The sequence below is a fragment of the Aegilops tauschii genome, chromosome 4, assembly GCF_002575655.3.
Source record: "Aegilops tauschii subsp. strangulata cultivar AL8/78 chromosome 4, Aet v6.0, whole genome shotgun sequence".
NCBI lineage: Eukaryota > Viridiplantae > Streptophyta > Magnoliopsida > Poales > Poaceae > Aegilops > Aegilops tauschii.
In genome coordinates this window covers 501407318-501426958 of record NC_053038.3, presented here as the reverse complement: position 1 = coordinate 501426958, position 19641 = coordinate 501407318, and the positions used below count along the sequence as shown (strand labels likewise).

The following is a 19641-nucleotide window of genomic DNA, read 5'->3' as shown; positions in this document are numbered from 1 at the left end:
TACACTATATATGAAAAAGAGGTGAGTCATATCTCCACTAATATACATTTCCGCCTTTTGCTTCCTTAATTATTAGGACACCTCGGCATTTTAGCCATGAAACCATGCTAAGAGACAAACATTGCGAGTGCCCTTAGGCCTAGTTTGCAGCACTGTTTTTTCAATCCTTACTCAAAATCTTGGTATTCCAATGCTTGGACAATAAATACTTATGTTTCCAAGTCTTGGTTTTTCTAAGTTTGGTTTAGAAAAGAGAGTCGGGGTCTTTTTTCGCAAATACTATAAACAAAAGAACTACGGTATTGGATATAGTATGATTTATGAAACTGATGTACTTGTTGATGCTAAACCCATCAAAATATTTAAACCACGGTTTTTACAGAACCAAAAATATTCTCCTATACTCAAAAAAACTGCCAAACATAGCCTAACAGCGTCTACAACTGGAGTCACCAAAAGCAAGCCCCCAAACGTCCGCGGACAGTGACCCGGGCAGCACACAAAATTGCTCCCCTTCAACCATGAAACTCAACTCCGCACCTCAAATCCATACTAGCCATGCAAATTAAAACCTACGTACTATGTAGATTACTAAAACTACTCGTCGTCGGAGATTTCAACGACCTCCGTGCCCAACGTCGGGTACACGGGCAAGTGTGGCAGCTCCTACGCCCGCGGAGGCTCCAGCTCCTCCTCCCACGCCGCCTCCGCGTCCAGTTCGGCGAACAATGCTTCCGTCGCCGCCTGTTATTTCCGGATGAACTGCCGATTGGCCTCGACGTAGGCCTCGTCCTGGATGGACTCGAGGATGGCGGACTGCTCCGCCATCTCCATCGCTTGGGCGGCCTCGTACTTCGCCTTCGTGTCTGCCATAGCGGAGCCAGCAGCCAGGAACACCTCCACCTCCTGCTCCTCCTCCTCCTCCTCCTCCTCGGGCTTCGCTTCCGGCGGCAGCTACCTAGCCTGCTCCTCCCCCACTTCCTCCTCCTATTGCTGTTTCTCTTCCTCCTCATCCTCTGACGGCTTCGACGAATCCGAAGGAAGGGCGACAGCGAAACGAGCAGCCTGCCTCGCCTAGATCTGCTCCCGCAGGTGCAGCCTTCACTCTGGAGTGACCATGGCGTAGGTGGTGATCTAGCGCCTCGGCATGGTAGTGTCGGGTAGATTTGCAGTGGCAGCGGCGGATCGGAGATGAGATGGGAGAAATGGGGCGGATAGGGTTTGGCTGCTGCCGTCCGGCTTATATAGCCGACCTCCTTCCTCGAGCGGCACGCCGTAGCGGCGTCACGAGGAGGCGCCCGTCAGACTAGCAACCTCTCTGTATCCCAATGCGGGCCCTAGCAGTCAGAGCTTACGCGGCGGGCGTGCCCGGGTGAGTCCGGACGTCCCCATATCCATCCTAGATTTGGGGCAGATATGGGAAGTGCCGGTCAGTCCGGGCGTTTGGGCCGGCTACGAGTAGCCCGGTTGGGTGGCAAAATTTCGTCCGGGCACAACCGGGCAGCATGTCCGAGAGTTTGGGGCAGGTATGGGGACTCGGATTGCAGATGCTCGAAGTGGCTAAAGTTCCCCAGGCTTTTATAATTTGAGTAAATTGAATTGGTCACATTAAGGGAAGCCAAAGGCTTATTAGAGACCATGCATGTCTTGTCCGAACCATCACATAAGCTTTTTTCTTTGCAGGGAAAACCATCACATAACCTTTTTTCTTTGCAGGGAAAACCATCACATAACCTTGAAGATAAGGATTATTGAACTCACCGATCATATTTTGGCCTATTTTGTTAGTAGTACTTGATATCCATTGTCATTTTAATAAGTACATGTGCATCACTTGAATTTGGAGTCCATTCGACACAGGAGCATCGTACGCCTTTCAATGCACACTATGCACAGGAGTATCATGCATCGCCTGCGCAGTACGTACTTGCTACTAGCTAGCTCTAGTACAGTGGTAAAAGCGGGTTTGGCGTGGCGTGGCGTGCGTCGCTGTGCTTTTTTTTTTATCGATGACCGGTCAGTCAGTCACTCTTGTAGAGTGTCGACTGTAGAGCCTTTTGCACAACGCAAAAAAAAAAAAAGAATAAAATGCAAGAGACGAGTCATGACATGGGTGTATAAAAGCATGTGGCGAGGGCTTTGTTTCCCCCACCGGGAAGGCAAGCACACTGGAGACTGGACTGGAGCTCAAGCACGCTCCGAACGAAACCACCTCCAGGAGTCGAGCCGTCGAGGTCGTCGCTGCCTGGTACACAAATCACACACTGATACCCGTCTTCTCTTCGTCTCTGCATGTTAATGTTAGTTCCGGGGTTGGTATTTTGGTTTTCTCTTCATTTTTTCTGAGAGAGGGGTTGGTGTTTTGGTTGGATCGCGCCTGTGCTTGTATACACTAGCATTACATTGTTAGATGTGCAAGTGTGCTTGAACAGTTGAACTCGCTTTTACGTCCTACGTTCTTTATTAGCTGTTCCCATTGGTTCGGAAATTCGTAGGTCGATCGATATGTATTTCGTCTCCAACAAATCAAATCGTGCTAATCTGGATTTTATTTTATTTTATTTGAAAAAGCATGGCTATCTGTTTTGTACTTCTCCTTCCATCGTCAACACTTTTCTATGCCTTGTGCAGGCAGATCGAGCTGGACTATATATACCCTTGAAGTTGAAGTATGATGTCTGTGGTCAGCTTGGTGTATGCCAGTAGTCCTCGCGGTAGCGGTTTTATTGTTTACGCCAGCCCAGAAGCGTTTCTAGCCATGACATGCGAGCACGTCGTTCGTGGGTATAGGGAACTCCAAATCTTTTTCCCCGGCGAAACTAAAGCATACAAAGCTAGAGTCCTGAGGCACGACCCAACAATAGACCTTGCTTTAATTTCCTTTCTCCCCGACGGCGATTGCCTTCAACGTCGTGTCCCACTGAGGTTTGCGGACCTAAATGCTCCACTAAATTGTGGGGCAGTTCGGATGATAGGATACCATCAGGTTCCACAAGGCCGCCTTCTGAGCCCAGGAGTGTTCGACGGCAACCTCACGGTCCAAGAGTAAGCAAGTCTATCTCTTGTCAACAGAAAATACAACGCATATTTTACAGTCACTCGAGCTAACCACTTTGTTATTTATTTGTCGACTTCACGCAGGGCCGACCAGACAGACGATCCTGAAATGAAATTGAGGAGCATCCAGTTTCTTAATTGTAATTACGCGTCCGAGCCTGGCACGTCAGGAGGCCCTATTCTCAAGGGGAATAGGGTTGTTGGGGTAAACTCTGATTCTTTTGGAGGACACAAGTTTTCCATCTCTGTCATAGGTGTATGCAACACACTGCGGAGGTGGCTTAACATGGAAAATGTAAGTGCTAAAAAAGGAATTTCTTGCACTACCTTGTCGTGCGTGCACGTTTAGCGTTTTATCTCAACTAGTCCAGGTTATGATAAGTAAATCTCTGTTTGTTGTTAGAGCGGTGTTGGAATCGATGACATGCTAGCAATGCTTGCTCGGGAATGAAGAATCTAGCAGGTATATAACATTCATCCCTCCCTCTTCCCAGTATCGCTAAGCTACATACTCATTTTCTTAGTACTATGTAGCATTTCCTCCGTGTGAAATTATAAGACTTATCTCATTTTGGTAGGACACATTTTTTTTATCAACGACTATTCCATCAATACGTAATTTTAACACACAAAATGTTAGTAATAAAAATGTTCACTTATGGTTATAATTTTATACGACATAAATGAGGCACCAGTGGTGTAATTTTGGTCAAAGCCTTGTACGGTATAAGCTTGAAATTAAAAGTATAGTACCTCCTTTAAAACACGGTGCACATTATTCTTCCTTTCTCATGAACCAACCTCTTATCAAGGTGTGAGGCTTCTATCTCATAGAAACAAACTGATTATGTAACTCCCCAAAAGCAGCATACTTATTCTAACCCCGCAAAAAAAAGACATTATTCCAAGACCCTAGAAGTATTGTTTCTTGTTGTACTGGACACGAGCTTGTGGTAGGAAGCCTTTTGTCATTCCTCAGATTGTTTACTATAAGAACTTGATCGAGGACATGTGATAGATAGAGCCACTCTCTTTTCGTGCCTTTTCCCTTGTGATCGTGTAATGGGTCTTTATGGATTCCCTAATGAAACCGGGGAGTGATCCCTTCCGTCAAAAATAGAAAGATAGATATAACCAATGGAAAACAAATTGCAGAGTATATGCCAACGGATTGCAAATCACCATCCTTAACTATGTTGTGCTAGTCTTTCACAAGATACTTAAAAGCTCTTTATATCAGTTAAGTAAACTACTGATTTTATTGTGGGCTGGGATCCTACTTCTATACTTTTGACGTAAAATTTGACAAATTTCTGGTGCCTTGTTTTGGCTGTGGTTCCAACAGGACTGGTGAAAACTGCATCGTCGGAGGCAACATGAGAAGGTTCCATGAGCACGGTTGCTCACTAATAACGCATGACCCAGGGGTTGTAGTTCTAGTGCACTCTACCACTAGTATGTTTAGTTTGATTTCTGGATATTTAGTATTATCATTTGTAATATGTGCGTCTTTGTCATGATGTAACCCATGAGCGTATGTTATGTATAGTTTTAATGTTCCATCTTTCCTCTGCATGCATGTTGACTGTTGAGGGAACATGATTGCTGGACTGCTGTGTTGATGCTAGATCCGGCCGATACAGCGAGCACCTGGAGCTAGCGGTATGCTTAACACGTGTTTCTTCAAGACCTAAAATTGTGTACATGGATCCAGATGTACAATGGGATTGACTCAGCTGTCCGTATAGTTCTCATCTAATCGCACAAAAATCGCTGCTTAGCAACGCCCATCCTCCCGTTGTACGAAGGGGTGTCTGCATCTAGCACATTTTACTTCCAGGATCGGTCCAACCACCCATGATTTTGAAGCCTATACATACAACTAAATAGACAATGCATTGTAAAAGGTCATGATTCCAGGAACATCTGACTCTAAGCCAGCCTGGGCTCAGAACAGAATTTTCGATATTGGTAGAAGATGTAAAGTTTAGAGCTTGCCAGGAGTATACAACAATATGAAAACAACTAACTTTGTAACTTGATTTTGCCAGTGCAGTGAAACTTGCATGTGAGAGACACCATTCAAATTTGGTCATTTCAATACTTGTTTTCTATAGTTTTTAAGAAAAGGCTCGATGGCGAGGAAGCAAACTGAAAGTCTATGTAGCCTTCACAAAATATTCCTACAAATAAAGAATGATATTATGTGTTCACACATTCTCTACAATGAACAATGATTATCACAAAGATTTGCTGATTTCACTGTGTTAGCTACCCGTGGAGTTAATTCATAAACCAACTAGTACGTTCTTTGGGAAGACCGGTGTCGCCAATGCGCACCTTTCAGTTAAAACAGTACCACCCATGTCGTTCCAGCACTTTTTTTTCCCAATCCCACCCAGTCCAGACTTTTTCTTCCTACAGCACCATGAGCATGATTGCAAGAACTGATACTCAGGTAAAAACAACAACAAAATATAAAGAAATAAATGGTTGTCGATAGGATGCAGTAATTTAAATATCTCAAATACAGTAGACAACAAAAGCATGCAAGAGCCCAAGACTTCTAGTTGTTCCGAGCTGCAAGTCGGTCATTTTAAGATAGTGTTTACTATCCCTGCAAACATGACATGAGCAAAGTCCAATGAAGAATAGGCACATGCAAATTGATCTAAGCTGTGTCACCCTTGCTCTTCCTTCTCTCATGTAGAACTGCTTATTGCGCTCCAGGCTGTACCTATAATTTCCAGAAAAAAAAAAAGCATGACTTCATCTCGCTATTCCTTTCATCTGATCAAGCCTTTGTGGAGCTAAGAAGATAGTGTTCGATATGGCGGCAGAAACTAAGCAAGAAATAGCAAGCCCAAGTGCATATGAAGTGTACTGTAGTAAGGGTCCTTCCTATCATGACAACAAAAAATAAAGTCAAAACTGCCCTCATAGCACAACAACAACGAGAAAAAAAAACTGAAGGGGTTAATAACTTCTGATTTTCTGCAGCCTCCAATAAAAAATAGTTCAGTTCAACAATCCTAGGAATTGTATATATGTGATATCTCATGAATTGAATAGACCATAGTTACCCGATTCGCAATTCGCTCGGTTCACGATTCGAATTCGCGATTCGCTACATCTGCCGAATCGGATTCGATGGGGGTACACATCTCCGATTCGTGAATCGGAGAAGGGGTCCGCGAACCCAGCAATTATGATTCGTAACCTCTAGTATACGATGTATTTTTCTCTTTATGGAGATGTACTCACTAGGTGGGCCATGGATATAATTATACATCTCATTGGTACGTGACAAAAATAGCAGCCCATTAGGCCCACTAGAGAATGGAAACCTAACCTGTGGGTTCACCTCCATACGTCCCAGCTGTCTCAAAAAAAAAACCTCCATACGTCCTAGGCCTTGTGATCCCAGCTGCCACACACGCACACATCGTCTTCCACCTCGCATCAGGCACGCATCTTTCCTCTGTTCTAATGCTAGCCGTCTCCAACGTTATACACGCCCCCTCCCTGCCTGCTTTCTCTCCGTGGCGCTCGTGCTCTGGTGGATGGAGGAGAGGAGCCTCCAGGCATGTATGGCGGCTGCACATGAGGAGCTGCGATAGGCCCGGCAGCCATGTCCCCACCGCTGTCGTCACCTGGACAGGGGAGCTGCAGCAGCATCTAGCTCGTAATAGGTGCTGCATCGATTCCATTTTTTAGGTTCAGTGTTGAGGAGTAAATTTCAAAAAACCACCACAATTGGGTCGAAGTTTTCAATGCTTCACAAAAAAACCACCAGAAAACATGCATTTTGGTGGGTGTTTGATGATATTTGCACAATTGTAGTGGTTTTTTGCAATTTACTCTTCAGTGTGACCCACGAATCAGGAGATTATAGTTCGGCGAAACAGGCAGTGATTTCAGATCGAACCGAGCGAATTAGAACCCCGATCTAGATCGGAATTCGAGGCCTCTCCCAGCGAATCCGGTAACTATGAAATAGACTCTCACTTGGCTACGGCATGTTTACTTGGGGGACGCATGATATATATGATGACAGTGTAGCTGTCCGCTGGTGGAGACCTAGCTAGCTAGCGAGCAAGTAGTACCTACACCGTACTTTCCCTTCTATATGTCACTCCTTCTGCACCTCCTGGCTTAGCCATTGAAGCAGGACTTCACAAGGTTGGAACCAAATGCTCCTTTAGTCTTTCCAATTTCAGTGGAAATTTTCTACTACTGATTGTGTTCTTCTATAACTAGCTAGAGCATCAACTAGCTAGTTCTTTGATTCTTGGCAAATTATAAGGGCTGTATCTAGCTAGCTCTACATGAATTTTTTGATCTACTTGTGATTGTCTTGTTCGATTAGCTAATTTCAGAGATTCTTTGTGCTATGAGTACTAGAATAGATGCACTCTAGCTAGCTTCAGAGAGTACTAGAATCAATGCACACATGCAAAAATCCACACCACATAACCAAAGGAACAAAGGTGGAGAAGCATGGTTCCTGACTAGTCGAAGAATCAAGATGCAAACAGATAATTAACTGCAGGTTCCTCCATAAATATAGCATATATTTCCATACGCAGCTACACAACATATTTAGCATTTCCATCAACACAGAACACGGTAGCTGATGATAGTCTCTCTGTGACACAAGTACAGATATCTTCAGTACCCTATTAATCCATGCAATCATTTGTCCCCTATAAACTCTTGGTAGCCTATTTGGAGACAAGCATCGAGCCATCTCCTCCATGTAATGATTTGTTAGAAGTGTTTTTTATTTATGCTCAATCTCTAAAAAAAGACCAAACCCAACCTTCCAGCGCAATACAATCAACAAAAACATCATAGCCATCTGATCAAAGCCAACCAGGCAACCATCTATCCAGTCAATCGATAATGTAGCACGAAAATCCCAGCAACCAAATAAAGAGAAATGGAAATCAGTGGCAGTGCCCAACAAAACTCAATACACAGAGGAGATCGGGATATGGCCCCATATCCTACATGATTGAACTGTCAGCCTAAACATTAGCTCAAAGCATCAGAAAGGAAGCGCCGATCGACTGAAGGAGATGAGACGTCAAAATCAAAAAGAAGAAATGGGAGGGAGAAAGAGGAGTCATACCGTGGCTGCAGCTGATGCCTCGGCAATTCCTGCTGATTCCCGTACTACTCCAAAAAACTCCTTGAGTGTCTGCAAACAAAGAGGACCACAATGTAAAATTGAAAAATATTTTTTACTATAAATAAAAAAACGCAAATGTAAAATGTGTTGTTGATATTACATACCTTGGATTCATGTATCATCATCAGCTCGGCTTTTATTCTCGCCGCGTCTAGAGCCACGGATGGGCCTTGTCGGTTCAAAATACATACGCCAACAAGTTCACCGTCTTTAGAAAAAACGGGTGAACCATTGGCAGTGTGCAAGCTATGAGCACAATTATGGACAAAGTCTCCTACTCTTACATCCCTGGGACAAGAGATTCATTTATAAATTGGAGGCACAATAGGACCCACAATTTTTTTTAAGAGAAAACAACACGAAACAGCAAAACATTTTTAAGTACAGAAACTTACATGACATGACCATCTGTGATGTCAATGAACATCTTATAGCGTCCAACTGTAATGTCACAAAGGTTAACCACATCAAACAATTTAACCTCTTCACCAAATTCAACTGCAGCCACATTCTTGATATCATATGGTAACTTGTTGTGATAAATATAGAACCCAGCAAAAAAACCATGATGTGATGAAACAAAATCCTCGGCTTTAATCTCAATACTTTGCCCATCACACTTAATTGTGTAGATGCCATCTTCTTGTATTAGAGAACGTCTCAGTACCCCGAAGCAGAAGTGTGGTGTCGCCAGAACAATTGTACCCACCATGGAGTTGTATTTTTTTTTATCACTATCTTCCAGAGTTGGATCCGGGTAAGCACCATGTATTTCGACCACCATTTTAGTAACCTTTGCACGAAGATCCAATTGTTTACGTTCACCAGACATCTCGGCCCTACAAGTAGTTACAAGGCAGAAACTCAGATTTAACAGCAAACGTCACAACTAATGGCCTATTGTGGTTTTCCATTTCTTCTTAGCATGAACACCTTAGTGTGATATGCATCCCAATTTGCTTTGTCCATCTAATGTGTTCCAAATTTATCATCATTAGTTGACAGGAATAGAAATGTAATTTTATGAAAGAACAGCATCATCATTGGTAGTAAATTTCTGTGCAAATGCAACCAGCTAAGAGAATAACATCATCTATCGGTAACAAATTGCATACAACAAATCATCACATGTACACAAGATCATGCACACATGCATTCCTATACAATCTCAGATCTAATCATGAACAGAAAAGATTAGTAGAGAACGGGAAGCACGAAGGACCATACATCGGGTTCGAAGCACCAGAGGGCGGGGTGAAGGAGCAAGGAGTCTCCGTAGACGACTTGGCAATGACGGAGGAGCGCAGGCTGGGGAGCACAGCGAGGAGATCAACCAGTGCGCAGGGGCGGGGGACGACGGGCTGTAGAGCAAGGCGTTGACCTGGACTAGGGGCGAAGGAGCAGGGCACGCGCCGGAGTAGGACGCACCTGAGGACGACCGGCGGCGGCAAACCTAGTCCGCCGCGCGACTCGTGTCGGCTGTTGGGGAGAGCTCGTTCCGGGATGAGATTCGCGCACGGGATTGAGCTCGTTCAGGCAGGGAGTTCCTATCTGCCGCTTATTGCGGCAGACTGCCGGACAAACGCACAGACGGCGACAACTGGGCCGGCCCACTAGCGAGCGAGCGTACGTGCCTGCGATCGACTACTACTGTAGCGACTATAAATTCGCAAAAAAAACAAATTGAGCATTCCCGAGGATCGAACACGGGACCTCCAGCAGCAAACGATATATATACTACCTACAAAATAGTATATACTATCTAAACATCTTATATACGACATATTATGCATATATACTTTCTGATTTGATAGATAATACATACAATATACAAAATTTAAGTGGTGGTAACTACTACTGGTGGTAGCAAAAATATATACAGGGAAATGGTTGTGTACTCCCGCTCCTTATATACCACATAGATGAATCTTTTATATCTTTTATTATTTTTAATATACTTCATTAATAATTACTAGATTCCCCTAAATGAGTTTCATAAAAAAATTCATGCGTGTTTCATATTTTCGAAGGTTTACGTATATACTGATTTGTTTGTACGTGAAAAAGGTATATTACAAAAAAGTACGTCACAGTGGCGGAGCTAGAAGGTGATTATTGGGGGGGCTGAGGACAAAACACTCAATTTCCAAGGGATAAAATACCCTGAAAAATTCAATCTCAGCCCTCTAAAAAAAATTTCTTCACAAAACTAGCCAAGGCTGGGGGGCCATGGCACCTGCAGCTTTCTACATAGCTCCGCCAGTGACGTCGCATATGATATTTTTCAACAAAACTCATATTAGGATATCTTAGAATACTTAATGAAATATATTGAGAATGATAAAGAATTATAATTAATGCATATACGAGGTATATTGAAGATGGGAGTACATACCTCCAGGGGTACAGCAATTAGTCTTATATAATATTTCTCACATGTGAAATTTTCATGAAGAAACGACTTTTGTGGTCTTCTGTGTGAATAATCACAAAATATAATCTATATAAAAATTAATATTCAAGGTTTTGAAGTTGTGAATTTGTATCTTTTCCATAGAAACATTAAAGTCATTTCTTTGCAAAATTGCATACTTGAGTAGAACACGAAAGCCATGTCGGCCACAAGCCCACAAAGAACTTTTTGATTTTGATAAAGAAAGATTAAAAACTATATAGGGTGCGCCCAGACCTAGCCAAAATGGGCCGCAGGCTGGCCCGTGAGCACGCGTTCTCGGCTCATCATGGGCCTGGCCTGCACGTGCCTCGGCGAGTCATGCCTGCGTGCCAAAACAGTCCATTAGGCCGAAAAGCACACCACTCACATGGGGCAGACATGCCACCTTTTTACCAAGGGTGTGTTTGGTTTAGATGGGCATTTTAGGTGCATGCCTAACGTTTGATTTTAGGGATGAAATAGATGTGGATAGGGACGTGGGGTATCTGCTCTCGAGCTCAAATGCACCCTGATGAACAGCAAAATAATAGTAATACAATTCAAAAATTATGAAATCTTTTGTGGTAACTTTGACAAATTTTTTGTATGCTTGCAAAACTTTAGCACGAGATAACATTCGTGGAAGTCGTGGCAAAATAAATTCAGCACTCCAAAATGTTTCAAAACTAGCATATTTGAAGCATCGTTTTTGTTTGTTTTGCCACGACTTCCACAAATGTCATCTCGTGCTAAAATTTGGCAATCATACAAAACATTTGTCAAAGTTTACCATAAAAAATCAGATTTTTTTTTGAATAGTTTTACTTTTTTTACTTTACTATATTCATCAGGGTGCATTTGAGCTCGGGATTAAAATATGACTTTTATGTGGATAGCCTATATTCCAAGAAGAAAGAGATGTGGATAGCCTATATTCCAAGAATATTCCCGTTTTGGTTGCTTGAACTCATCCGCGTAAAATACTTAACAGGTTTGGGGGGCAACTCCTATTCGTGTCTGGCACGGGGGCAACTCCTCTATTTGGTCCTTCAGATGCCGTTTGAAGGCAAATCCTATATACCTAAATAGTTTATTCTCATTATGTCTATTATCTTAACACATGCACACATGCCATCTCTACAAAGGCCCGCCATAACATGCACACACCTCATCTCACCCCTAATGACACGTCACCAGTGGCTCACCTCAACATGCATGGGAGTTTTTTTCTCCAGTATACTACTTATATTCAATCAATATTTTTTAACTATAAAATAATCAAATATTACATGTAATATATATTTTGTGTTATTTCATATATTATTAATCCAAATATTCATGTTGGATGAAACAAAAAATCATTGAAATTTATTACAACCAATTTCCGCAGCAACGCGTGGGGTATCATCTGGTTCATACACGTGCACCCCCTCCTTGCGATAGATTTTTTATAGGCTGGCATGTATAAGGCACCAGTAGGAAGCTCCCTTTTTTTGGGAAGCTCACAGAAGCTGCTTGGCCCGGTTTTGGGAAGCTCCCGTTCGATCTTTCTTTCTTCGTATTTTTAGTTTTCCTGGATTGTTTTGTTTTTGGGACAATTGCATTTTTATCCCTAGTTGATTCCTACCCACGGATTTTGCCCTTACTTTTCGAGCTTGCTCAGTTTTGCCCTTACTTTTTCCGTCGAGGTCCCTCGAATGCCCTTTGACCATTTGACCAAAAGTTTGAAAATTCATAACTAATTCATATGAACTCAGAAAAATGCAAATAAGATATCAAAATGTTCAGATAAACATTACCTTTATGTGCATATCATTTGGATTCAGGACAAAAGCACCGTTTAAACTACCTGAGGTAATTAATGTTATTAACATTATTAAAAATAAAAATGTATAAAAATAATTTTTTCATGAATAAAAATTACATGCAAATGTAGGTGATGTTTTCTGAACATCCTGATATCTTATTTGCATTTTTCTGAGTTCTTATCAACGTGTTATGAAGTTTCCAAATAATGGTGAAAGTCGTTAGAACATTCTTAACAAGATGATACGAACTCAGAAAAATGCAAATAAGATATCTAGATGTTCAGGAAACATCACCTACATTTGCGTGTAATTTTTATTCATGAAAAAAATAATATTGTTTATACCTTTTTATTTTTAATAATGTCAATAGCATTAATTACCTCAGGTAGTTTAAAGAGTGCTTTTGTCTTGAATGCAAATGATATGCACATAAAGGTAATGTTTATCTGAACATTTTGATATCTTATTTGCTTTTTTCTGAGTTCATATGAATTATTTATGAATTTTCAAAGTTTTGGTCAAACGGTCAAAGGGCATTCGAGGGACCACGACGGAAAAAGTAAGGGCAAAACTGAGCAAGCTCGAAAAGTAAGGGCAAAACCTGTGGGTAGGAACCAACTAGTGGTAAAAATGCAATTGTCCCTTTGTTTTTGGATTTTTCTTTCCTTTTCTTCTCAAATGCGTGAAATTTTTTCCAGTCCAATTTTTTTCCAACATGAACTTTTTACGAAACCCCGTGAACTTCTTTCAAATCCATGTTTTTTTGGATCCATGAACTTTTTCTTAAATGTATGAATGTTTTTCAAATCCACAACCTTTTTTTAGGATTTTTTAAAATCCATAATTTTTTTGCATATCGTATTTTTAAAATAATTTCATGAACTTTTTTCAAATCATAACCTTTTTTCCACATTCGTATTTTTTTCAAATTTACGAACATTTTTTAATCAAAATTTCAGATTCAGCTTTTTTACAAAAGTCCAAGCGGTCAACCATCAGACCGAGGGAACGAAGAGGCATGCGGCCATGCCGCCTGCCCCCCTCCTCCCCCCCAATCGCGTCCGATCTCCGCCCTCCGCCTCCGCCTCCGCCTCGATTTCTACTCCGATCCTCTCCTCTCCACTGCCCCTTCTTCTTTTGTACGGGACGTTCATGAGGGCCCCCCGGCCGGATCCAGCCCACCGCCGTTCTTCTACCAGTGCCGCTGATGGCGCCCACGCCGCACACCCGTGCCGCCCGATGCCCGCCGCCACCGGTGGTCAGCCAGCCGGAGAAAGGTAACCCCTACCCCAAACTCTAAATTTCCTAACCCTAAAAGTCTTCATGAAATTTAGGTGACTCAGGGCATGCTCGGTTGTCTTGCCGAGCCTTGCCTTGTTAGGATGGGCACACTAGCCTAGCTGAGCTAGGGTTTCGAGGCAAGGCATATTATTGATTTGGTCCCTTTGCTCCCGACAGCAATATTTTCGTGGTTCTTCGTTTGGATCTTTAACTTGACGAGATATATTCATCACTTTGCCATGAGGTTGAGGTTACCTACCTCCCTCGATTGGCTCAATTATTGATTTGAGTATAACAGCTTCCGGATAGACATGTTTACTTCTATGTATCTACTATTCTGCTTCAAGTGTTTGTTTTCTTTTAGCCAACACGTCTAGTTCTTTGACCAGCTGCATTGAATTTTTCCAATAGTAAAAGTATTTGATCAAAATATGTGCAGTGCTTAATTCAAGAGAAGAGGGGATTCAAAAAGGAAAAAACATGACACGCAACAACGAAATCTGTTTTCTTAACAAATAGTATGTCAAGTGATTTGACTAGTGTCATTGATTTTCTCCAAAAGTAAAAGTCTCTGATCAAAATATGCACAGTACTTACAAGAGAAGTTCTAAAAATTATAACAAAAAACAGGACACACAACAACAGGTCAACAGAAAAATCAGTGCATGCCTGCTTTGCCACCGGGGTTCCTTGCTTTTGGCAGCAAGCTAGCCCATCAATGCTAGGTGGGCAATTTCTGTCTGGGCAAAGGATCCAAGTAGCCCCTTTGATGTTTGCATTATCTAAATGAGCTTACCTGTAGCAAATCTCGTATTTTTGCCTGCCATCTCAGCTAGTTTTGCACTATGTTTAGGTTAGTTGAGGTGTTTGATGTCACTACGTTTCTTTCTCTATCTCTGTACATGGCTTTCATTACTGATTCATCAGTTTTGGGCTATGAAGTTATTTGTATTTTTAGATACCAGCCTAGCTTATATACTTATAATTTATGCCAATATAGAGTATTACAGTGTCCAGTGTAAGGTTTTTTACAACCATGCTCTACTCGTTTAAATGACATCGTTTCGTCGACTCCAGGGTTGGGAAGATGCAGAAAACCATGCAAAAGCGAAGAGCCATGGACATAGGATGCTTTAATAAAAAGCAAATTGCAAGCCAAACAAAACTTATGCAACGTGAGTCTTCGTCCTTTTATTTCACTGCAAGTATTTTCACACAGCCAAACTGTTGTAGCACTCACTATTATTTACCTGTACCATGTTTCTTTAATTAACTAGGACCTGTCCATCCAGTCATTACATTTGAAGATGGATTTGGTAAGTTAGCTAAATCCTGTGGAAGTTCCTCGAGTGAACTCACCGAACAGATTGAGTCAGAGCTATCAGAAACTGTTGTCTCCCTTGCTTCATTTGTTGGTAATTATTATATTGTCTATGCCCATTTTTTTCCATATCTGTATTTCAGCAATTAATGATCAAAACTATTGTCATCTGTAGGAGATACGGTGCTATTTGAATGCACAGGGATATTCATTGACAACTTATGTGCTGATGCCACAAGTATTCTGACTTCACCTAATATAGTTGGATCTTCAGATTATGAGTTCACTGATAACTTGACGGTTGGTGCTGCCTACTTCTCTCAATTTCTTTTTCTTGCATATTACTCCCTCCGTTCAGAATTACTTGTCTCGGAAATAGATGTATCTAGAACTAAAATACATCTAGATACATCCATTTCTGCGACAAGTAATTCCGAACGGAGGGAGTAATATTCTATCACCTTGTTCAGCTATTCTTGCTTCATCGATGCAGATTAAAGTGCGTCTTCCCAGTAATCAAGTTGTCATTGGCTGGTTACACCATTGTGATTTCAAGTATGATCTTGCTGTTGTGAACATCAAGCGTGTAGGTGGCTTTCAGGAAGCACGTCTCAGTTCTAGCTACGTCATGCAATTTGAGTCCAATAGTAAGTTAGTAGCGGTGGGGCGCTGTTTTGACTCAGGCATGTTAAAGTCCACCAATGGGATAGTAATTGGCAGTGCAAGCGATGGACTCTGTGAGCTTATGCTCTCCACATATGAAATGAACACGGTGAGATGCTGTTTTTTCTTAGTTCTCTGCATGGTGGAAATAATTATATGTATATAGCTTAAATCTATCGCATACCACTGAACTATCAGTTGAGCTATTATCGATCCCATTTTTCCTATGCAACTTTCTTCATTACCGCTTCCAATTTTGTGCTAGGCTTGGATTGGGTGCCCCCTTGTTGATTTCGATGGAAACTTTGTTGGAATGAACCTCCAAATTGGCAAAAGGACTACGTTCGCACCAGTGAACAAAATTCTTGAATGCCTTGAGTACTTTGGGTTGGTATTTCTAGACTTACATTATTTACAAGCTGTAGTCTCTCTGTTTGGCTTTACATATATTGTCCTCCCGTTGTGCTATCCTGCATTCCTGTCTGATTTGAATCTACTCCCTCCGTCCTCATATATTGGATGTAATAACGTCTTATATTATGGGACGGAGGGAGTACTGTTTTGGGTGACAAACAGTATTTGAGGTATGCATAGTAGGTTTTCCTTTGGTACATTTCCATCCTTTAGCTGTTCTAGTTGCTTTGCATTTTGTGAACCTGGACACTTGTGCCATTACCATCTGGCATGTCGCCCTGCTTTTGGAGACTAGACACTAGACTGTGCTAATACATTTTGCTAATTTGCAATCAAACTTTGGTTTAAAACTACAGTATGGATACTAGAACTTACATTCATGACATCCCTGGAGATTGATGTGTTGTTTGCTCAATTCTGTTTTGTGGTGAATCATCTGTAAGACTGTAACCTACTTTCTCCTTTGTGGCCCTGTTTGATAAATCAATTTGCTATAATCTTTGACTTCTCGTCCTTCAGTGGATTTGTCATGATGTGTTTTTGTACAAAGTGCAGGGTTGGAAGTAATCAAGTGCTTGTTGGTATAAAAGAAGCAAGCACAACCAAGGCACAAAATGCTGGCACGCCCAAAGGTCAGTTTCTTTCTTTTTGTAGTACTCAACATCTTGTGATACGATATAAAAAAGGCGTATCCAGTGCTGAAAGCTCCCATAAAAGGTGGGTATTGGGGAATGGAATTTCTAGAAAGTCTTACCCTTGCACAACAATTCTGCAAGGAGGCTGGTCCTAACCCAGGACCTCCAGGCCTCAAGTGGGAAGACTCTACCACTGCGCCAGGCACACCCTGCATCTTAGATAAGATGCATTTGCTAATTGACTCACCTTGCTGTACATATTTCATGCAATGTTATAGTGAACCTCTAATACGTGATGATTGTCCCCCACCTGCTATGTTATGTGGTGGTCAGCTGCTGCTGTTAATTTTTCTGAGTACCCCTTTAATGCAGCAACAGCTTTATTTGAGGAGTGCCAACTGACATGTCATGTTTCTTTAAACAGATGGTATGCATGAGATTAACTCTTTTGAAGAGGAATTCGAGGACAATATCTGGAGCACACTTAGTGAAGATGTTGCAAGCACTATGGCTGGATGTGTTGTCTCACTTGCTTCATTCAATGGTGATTGTGTTGCGATATTCTCATTTTTATTTCTCTTATTTCACCGATTATTAAAGAATAAATTATGATGTGTGCAGGAAAGACCAAGTGTTTTGCTTGCACAGGCCTAATTATAGACTGTAATCCCGTGAGAATTCTTACTTCGGCAAGTTTGGTTAAAATTTCTGGCGATGAAAACAAGATTGATGATAACTTGCAGGTTGGCGCTGGTAGTGCATATCATTGTTTGTGCCTTTTGTTTGTCTGTTTATGAACCGGTTTATAACCTTATCATTGCAGATTGAAGTGTACCTTAATAATACAGAACAAGTCACGGGGACATTGAGGCATTATGATCTATGCTATAATGTTGCGGTTGTAGAGATCATGGGTTCCTGCGGTTCTACCGCAGTGGGATTGAGGAGGCATATTTCTTTCACCCCTAATATCGAGGTTTTAGCTGTAGGGCGTCTCATTGAACATCGGAAACTAATGGCCTCAAGAGGGGTGTTAATTGACAGAAAAGGCAAACTTGCTTGTGAAGAGCTTAGGATTTCCACTTGTAAAATCACCAAGGTATATGTATATTTTGCCAATACATATGTTCCGCATGAGGAAAAATAATTATTTGTGTTAGAAATATGATCAACTCATCATTGAATATATTGAACTTAATCTGTAATTAATTACACATATCATTTTTTTCTCCCCTTTTTCTGGCCACTTATGTTTTTCTTTGTCCTAGGCCGGAATTGGAGGGCCTCTTATTGATGCTCAAGGGAATTTTGTTGGTATGAATTTCTTCCATGATGAAGAAACTCCGTACCTACCGAGGGAAAAAATTCAGGAAGTCGTGAGACGTTTCGATGAAGAACGGTATGCCCAATATTTTTTGTCATGGTGTAATGTTCAGGTTTGCGTAAGCTCTTTTTGATGCCTGAGATTTACATGTAGTTGTACATGGTTTTTGTGTTCCAACAACGTCCAGTGTTTACAATTTTCCACCTCCTTACCATCCCAACATTACTTAGGCATATCTTGTTTGGACATGAAAAAGGGCCCACACAGTTGACATGATGCTGATCACATTTCCTCATTTGGGCTGCAATCTATGGCTTGTTAGCTACTCCCTCTGTATAGAAATATAAGAGCATTTAGATCACTAAATTAGTGATCTAAGTGCTCTTATATTTCTTTACTGAGGGAGTAGAGGCCAACAGTAGAGACTACTCCCTCCGTTCCAAAATAGATGACTCAACTTTGTACTAATAGTACAAAGTTGAGTATATAGTAGCCCGAAGGCCTTACTGATGCACCTTAAAGTAGAGTAGGGACCGAGGGAGAGTAATGTTGCTTTTTGTGCTAAAAGGAAATGAAGGAACAATATCTGAAATTTCAGAGCTAATTCCAACAATTTGAAAATTTCCTCTGATATTTTTATTAACGATAAAAAGTTGGTTCTAATAAGGCCTACAGTTGAAAACTTAAACCATTTGGTGGTGCTAAGACAGAGACCCCTCTCATTGATTAATCTGATTCAGTTATATGATGTTAACACTAATTTTTTTTTTCTTTTTATTTTGTAGCGCGAATGACGGTTGGCCTGAACCAAGACATCGTTATTTTATACCAACTTGGTACCCTGTACCGTTTGGTTTGTTTCCAGACAGCGACGTGTACGTTGATAGTTTAGACGATTTATATTCAAAGTTTGCTTGGCATCAGTGAGACTATTTGTTGGTTGTGTGTAGCTGCACTCTTATCAACTATGGATCTGGTTGTTACTAATGCATCCTTGTGAATTCGAGACTAATGAGCGAAATCCTTGTTCAGTTGTGTTTATTTCTACCAACCCCCTTGTATTTCAGATATACTCTCTCCATTTTTAAATATAAGCCTTTTTAGAGATTTCAATATGGACTACATACGGATGTATAGACTTATTATAAAATATAGATTCACTCATTTTGCTCCGTATGTTGTCTGTATTGAAATCTCTAAAATGGCTTTGTCCAATAAGCTTGGATTCTTAAGTTATTTGTTTGGCAATCACAACCGCTAATTGACTGTTTTATTTTAATTCTATGTCTAACACTTGTTGTAGAATGTCGCTTCTTGTGTAATTCATCATTTTGAGGACTCTTTTGTACGTATGTTCATCATTCATGTTGAGAAACTCTCTCATTCATTATGTCGGTCGATTTATGTCCTGATAGCTCGCACATGCATCAGGTTGAAAGTATACATACGTAGCGCAGATCATAATACTCAACCGGGAGTCAATTGCTAGCTAGCTTGGTCGCATAAATTG

General features: G+C 41.3%; 3 protein-coding genes across 4 annotated transcripts; 2 read left to right on the top strand and 1 right to left on the bottom strand.

Annotated features, from left to right (window-relative positions):
• The first annotated feature begins 2166 nt into the window (after positions 1–2166).
• Positions 2167–4617, top strand: LOC120963142 (putative protease Do-like 13). Its single transcript, XM_045227267.2, has 4 exons — positions 2167–3045; positions 3142–3352; positions 3461–3520; positions 4403–4617. Exons 1-3 carry the CDS (start codon positions 2672–2674, stop codon positions 3506–3508), a joined length of 633 nt encoding a protein of 210 aa, XP_045083202.1. The 5' UTR covers positions 2167–2671; the 3' UTR covers positions 3509–3520; positions 4403–4617.
• An 891-nt stretch (positions 4618–5508) lies between these two features.
• Positions 5509–9722, bottom strand: LOC109754267 (uncharacterized). Its single transcript, XM_020313174.4, has 5 exons — positions 9479–9722; positions 8647–9090; positions 8356–8539; positions 8192–8260; positions 5509–5794 (listed from the first exon to the last, which is right to left on the bottom strand). Coding segments are annotated over exons 1-5 (720 nt in total). The 5' UTR covers positions 9481–9722; the 3' UTR covers positions 5509–5773.
• A 3774-nt stretch (positions 9723–13496) lies between these two features.
• LOC109754261 (uncharacterized) lies at positions 13497–19172 on the top strand. 2 transcript variants are annotated; one of them, XM_045228031.1, is made up of 12 exons: positions 13497–13770; positions 14852–14949; positions 15067–15189; positions 15271–15395; positions 15589–15867; positions 16024–16145; positions 16728–16804; positions 17232–17351; positions 17429–17550; positions 17631–17906; positions 18076–18206; positions 18917–19172. In XM_045228031.1, the coding sequence occupies exons 1-12, from the start codon at positions 13520–13522 to the stop codon at positions 19056–19058; spliced, it is 1866 nt and encodes a 621-aa protein (XP_045083966.1). In that variant the 5' UTR covers positions 13497–13519; the 3' UTR covers positions 19059–19172. The 2 variants fall into 2 exon arrangements, with proteins under 2 accessions (XP_045083966.1, XP_020168759.1); XM_020313170.3 differs by having other exon boundaries at positions 15052–15189.
• Positions 19173–19641: the final 469 nt, after the last annotated feature.

What these genes read in the sequence shown, in the direction of transcription:
- LOC120963142 (XM_045227267.2), top strand. Translation starts at nt 2,672, where the DNA reads ATGATGTCTGTGGTCAGCTTGGTGTATGCCAGTAGTCCTCGCGGTAGC. An exon ending in GGCAACCTCACGGTCCAAGA is followed by an intron (nt 3,046 to 3,141) that starts GTAAGCAAGTCT and finishes GACTTCACGCAG; the next exon opens with GGCCGACCAGACAGACGATC. An exon ending in GGTGGCTTAACATGGAAAAT is followed by an intron (nt 3,353 to 3,460) that starts GTAAGTGCTAAA and finishes GTTTGTTGTTAG; the next exon opens with AGCGGTGTTGGAATCGATGA.
- LOC109754267 (XM_020313174.4), bottom strand. An exon ending in ATCACAGATGGTCATGTCAT is followed by an intron (nt 8,540 to 8,646) that starts GTAAGTTTCTGT and finishes CTCTTGTCCCAG; the next exon opens with GGATGTAAGAGTAGGAGACT. An exon ending in TGATGATACATGAATCCAAG is followed by an intron (nt 8,261 to 8,355) that starts GTATGTAATATC and finishes CTTTGTTTGCAG; the next exon opens with ACACTCAAGGAGTTTTTTGG.
- LOC109754261 (XM_020313170.3), top strand. Translation starts at nt 13,520, where the DNA reads ATGCCGCCTGCCCCCCTCCTCCCCCCCAATCGCGTCCGATCTCCGCCC. An exon ending in AGTTCACTGATAACTTGACG is followed by an intron (nt 15,396 to 15,588) that starts GTTGGTGCTGCC and finishes TCATCGATGCAG; the next exon opens with ATTAAAGTGCGTCTTCCCAG. An exon ending in CCACTTGTAAAATCACCAAG is followed by an intron (nt 17,907 to 18,075) that starts GTATATGTATAT and finishes TCTTTGTCCTAG; the next exon opens with GCCGGAATTGGAGGGCCTCT.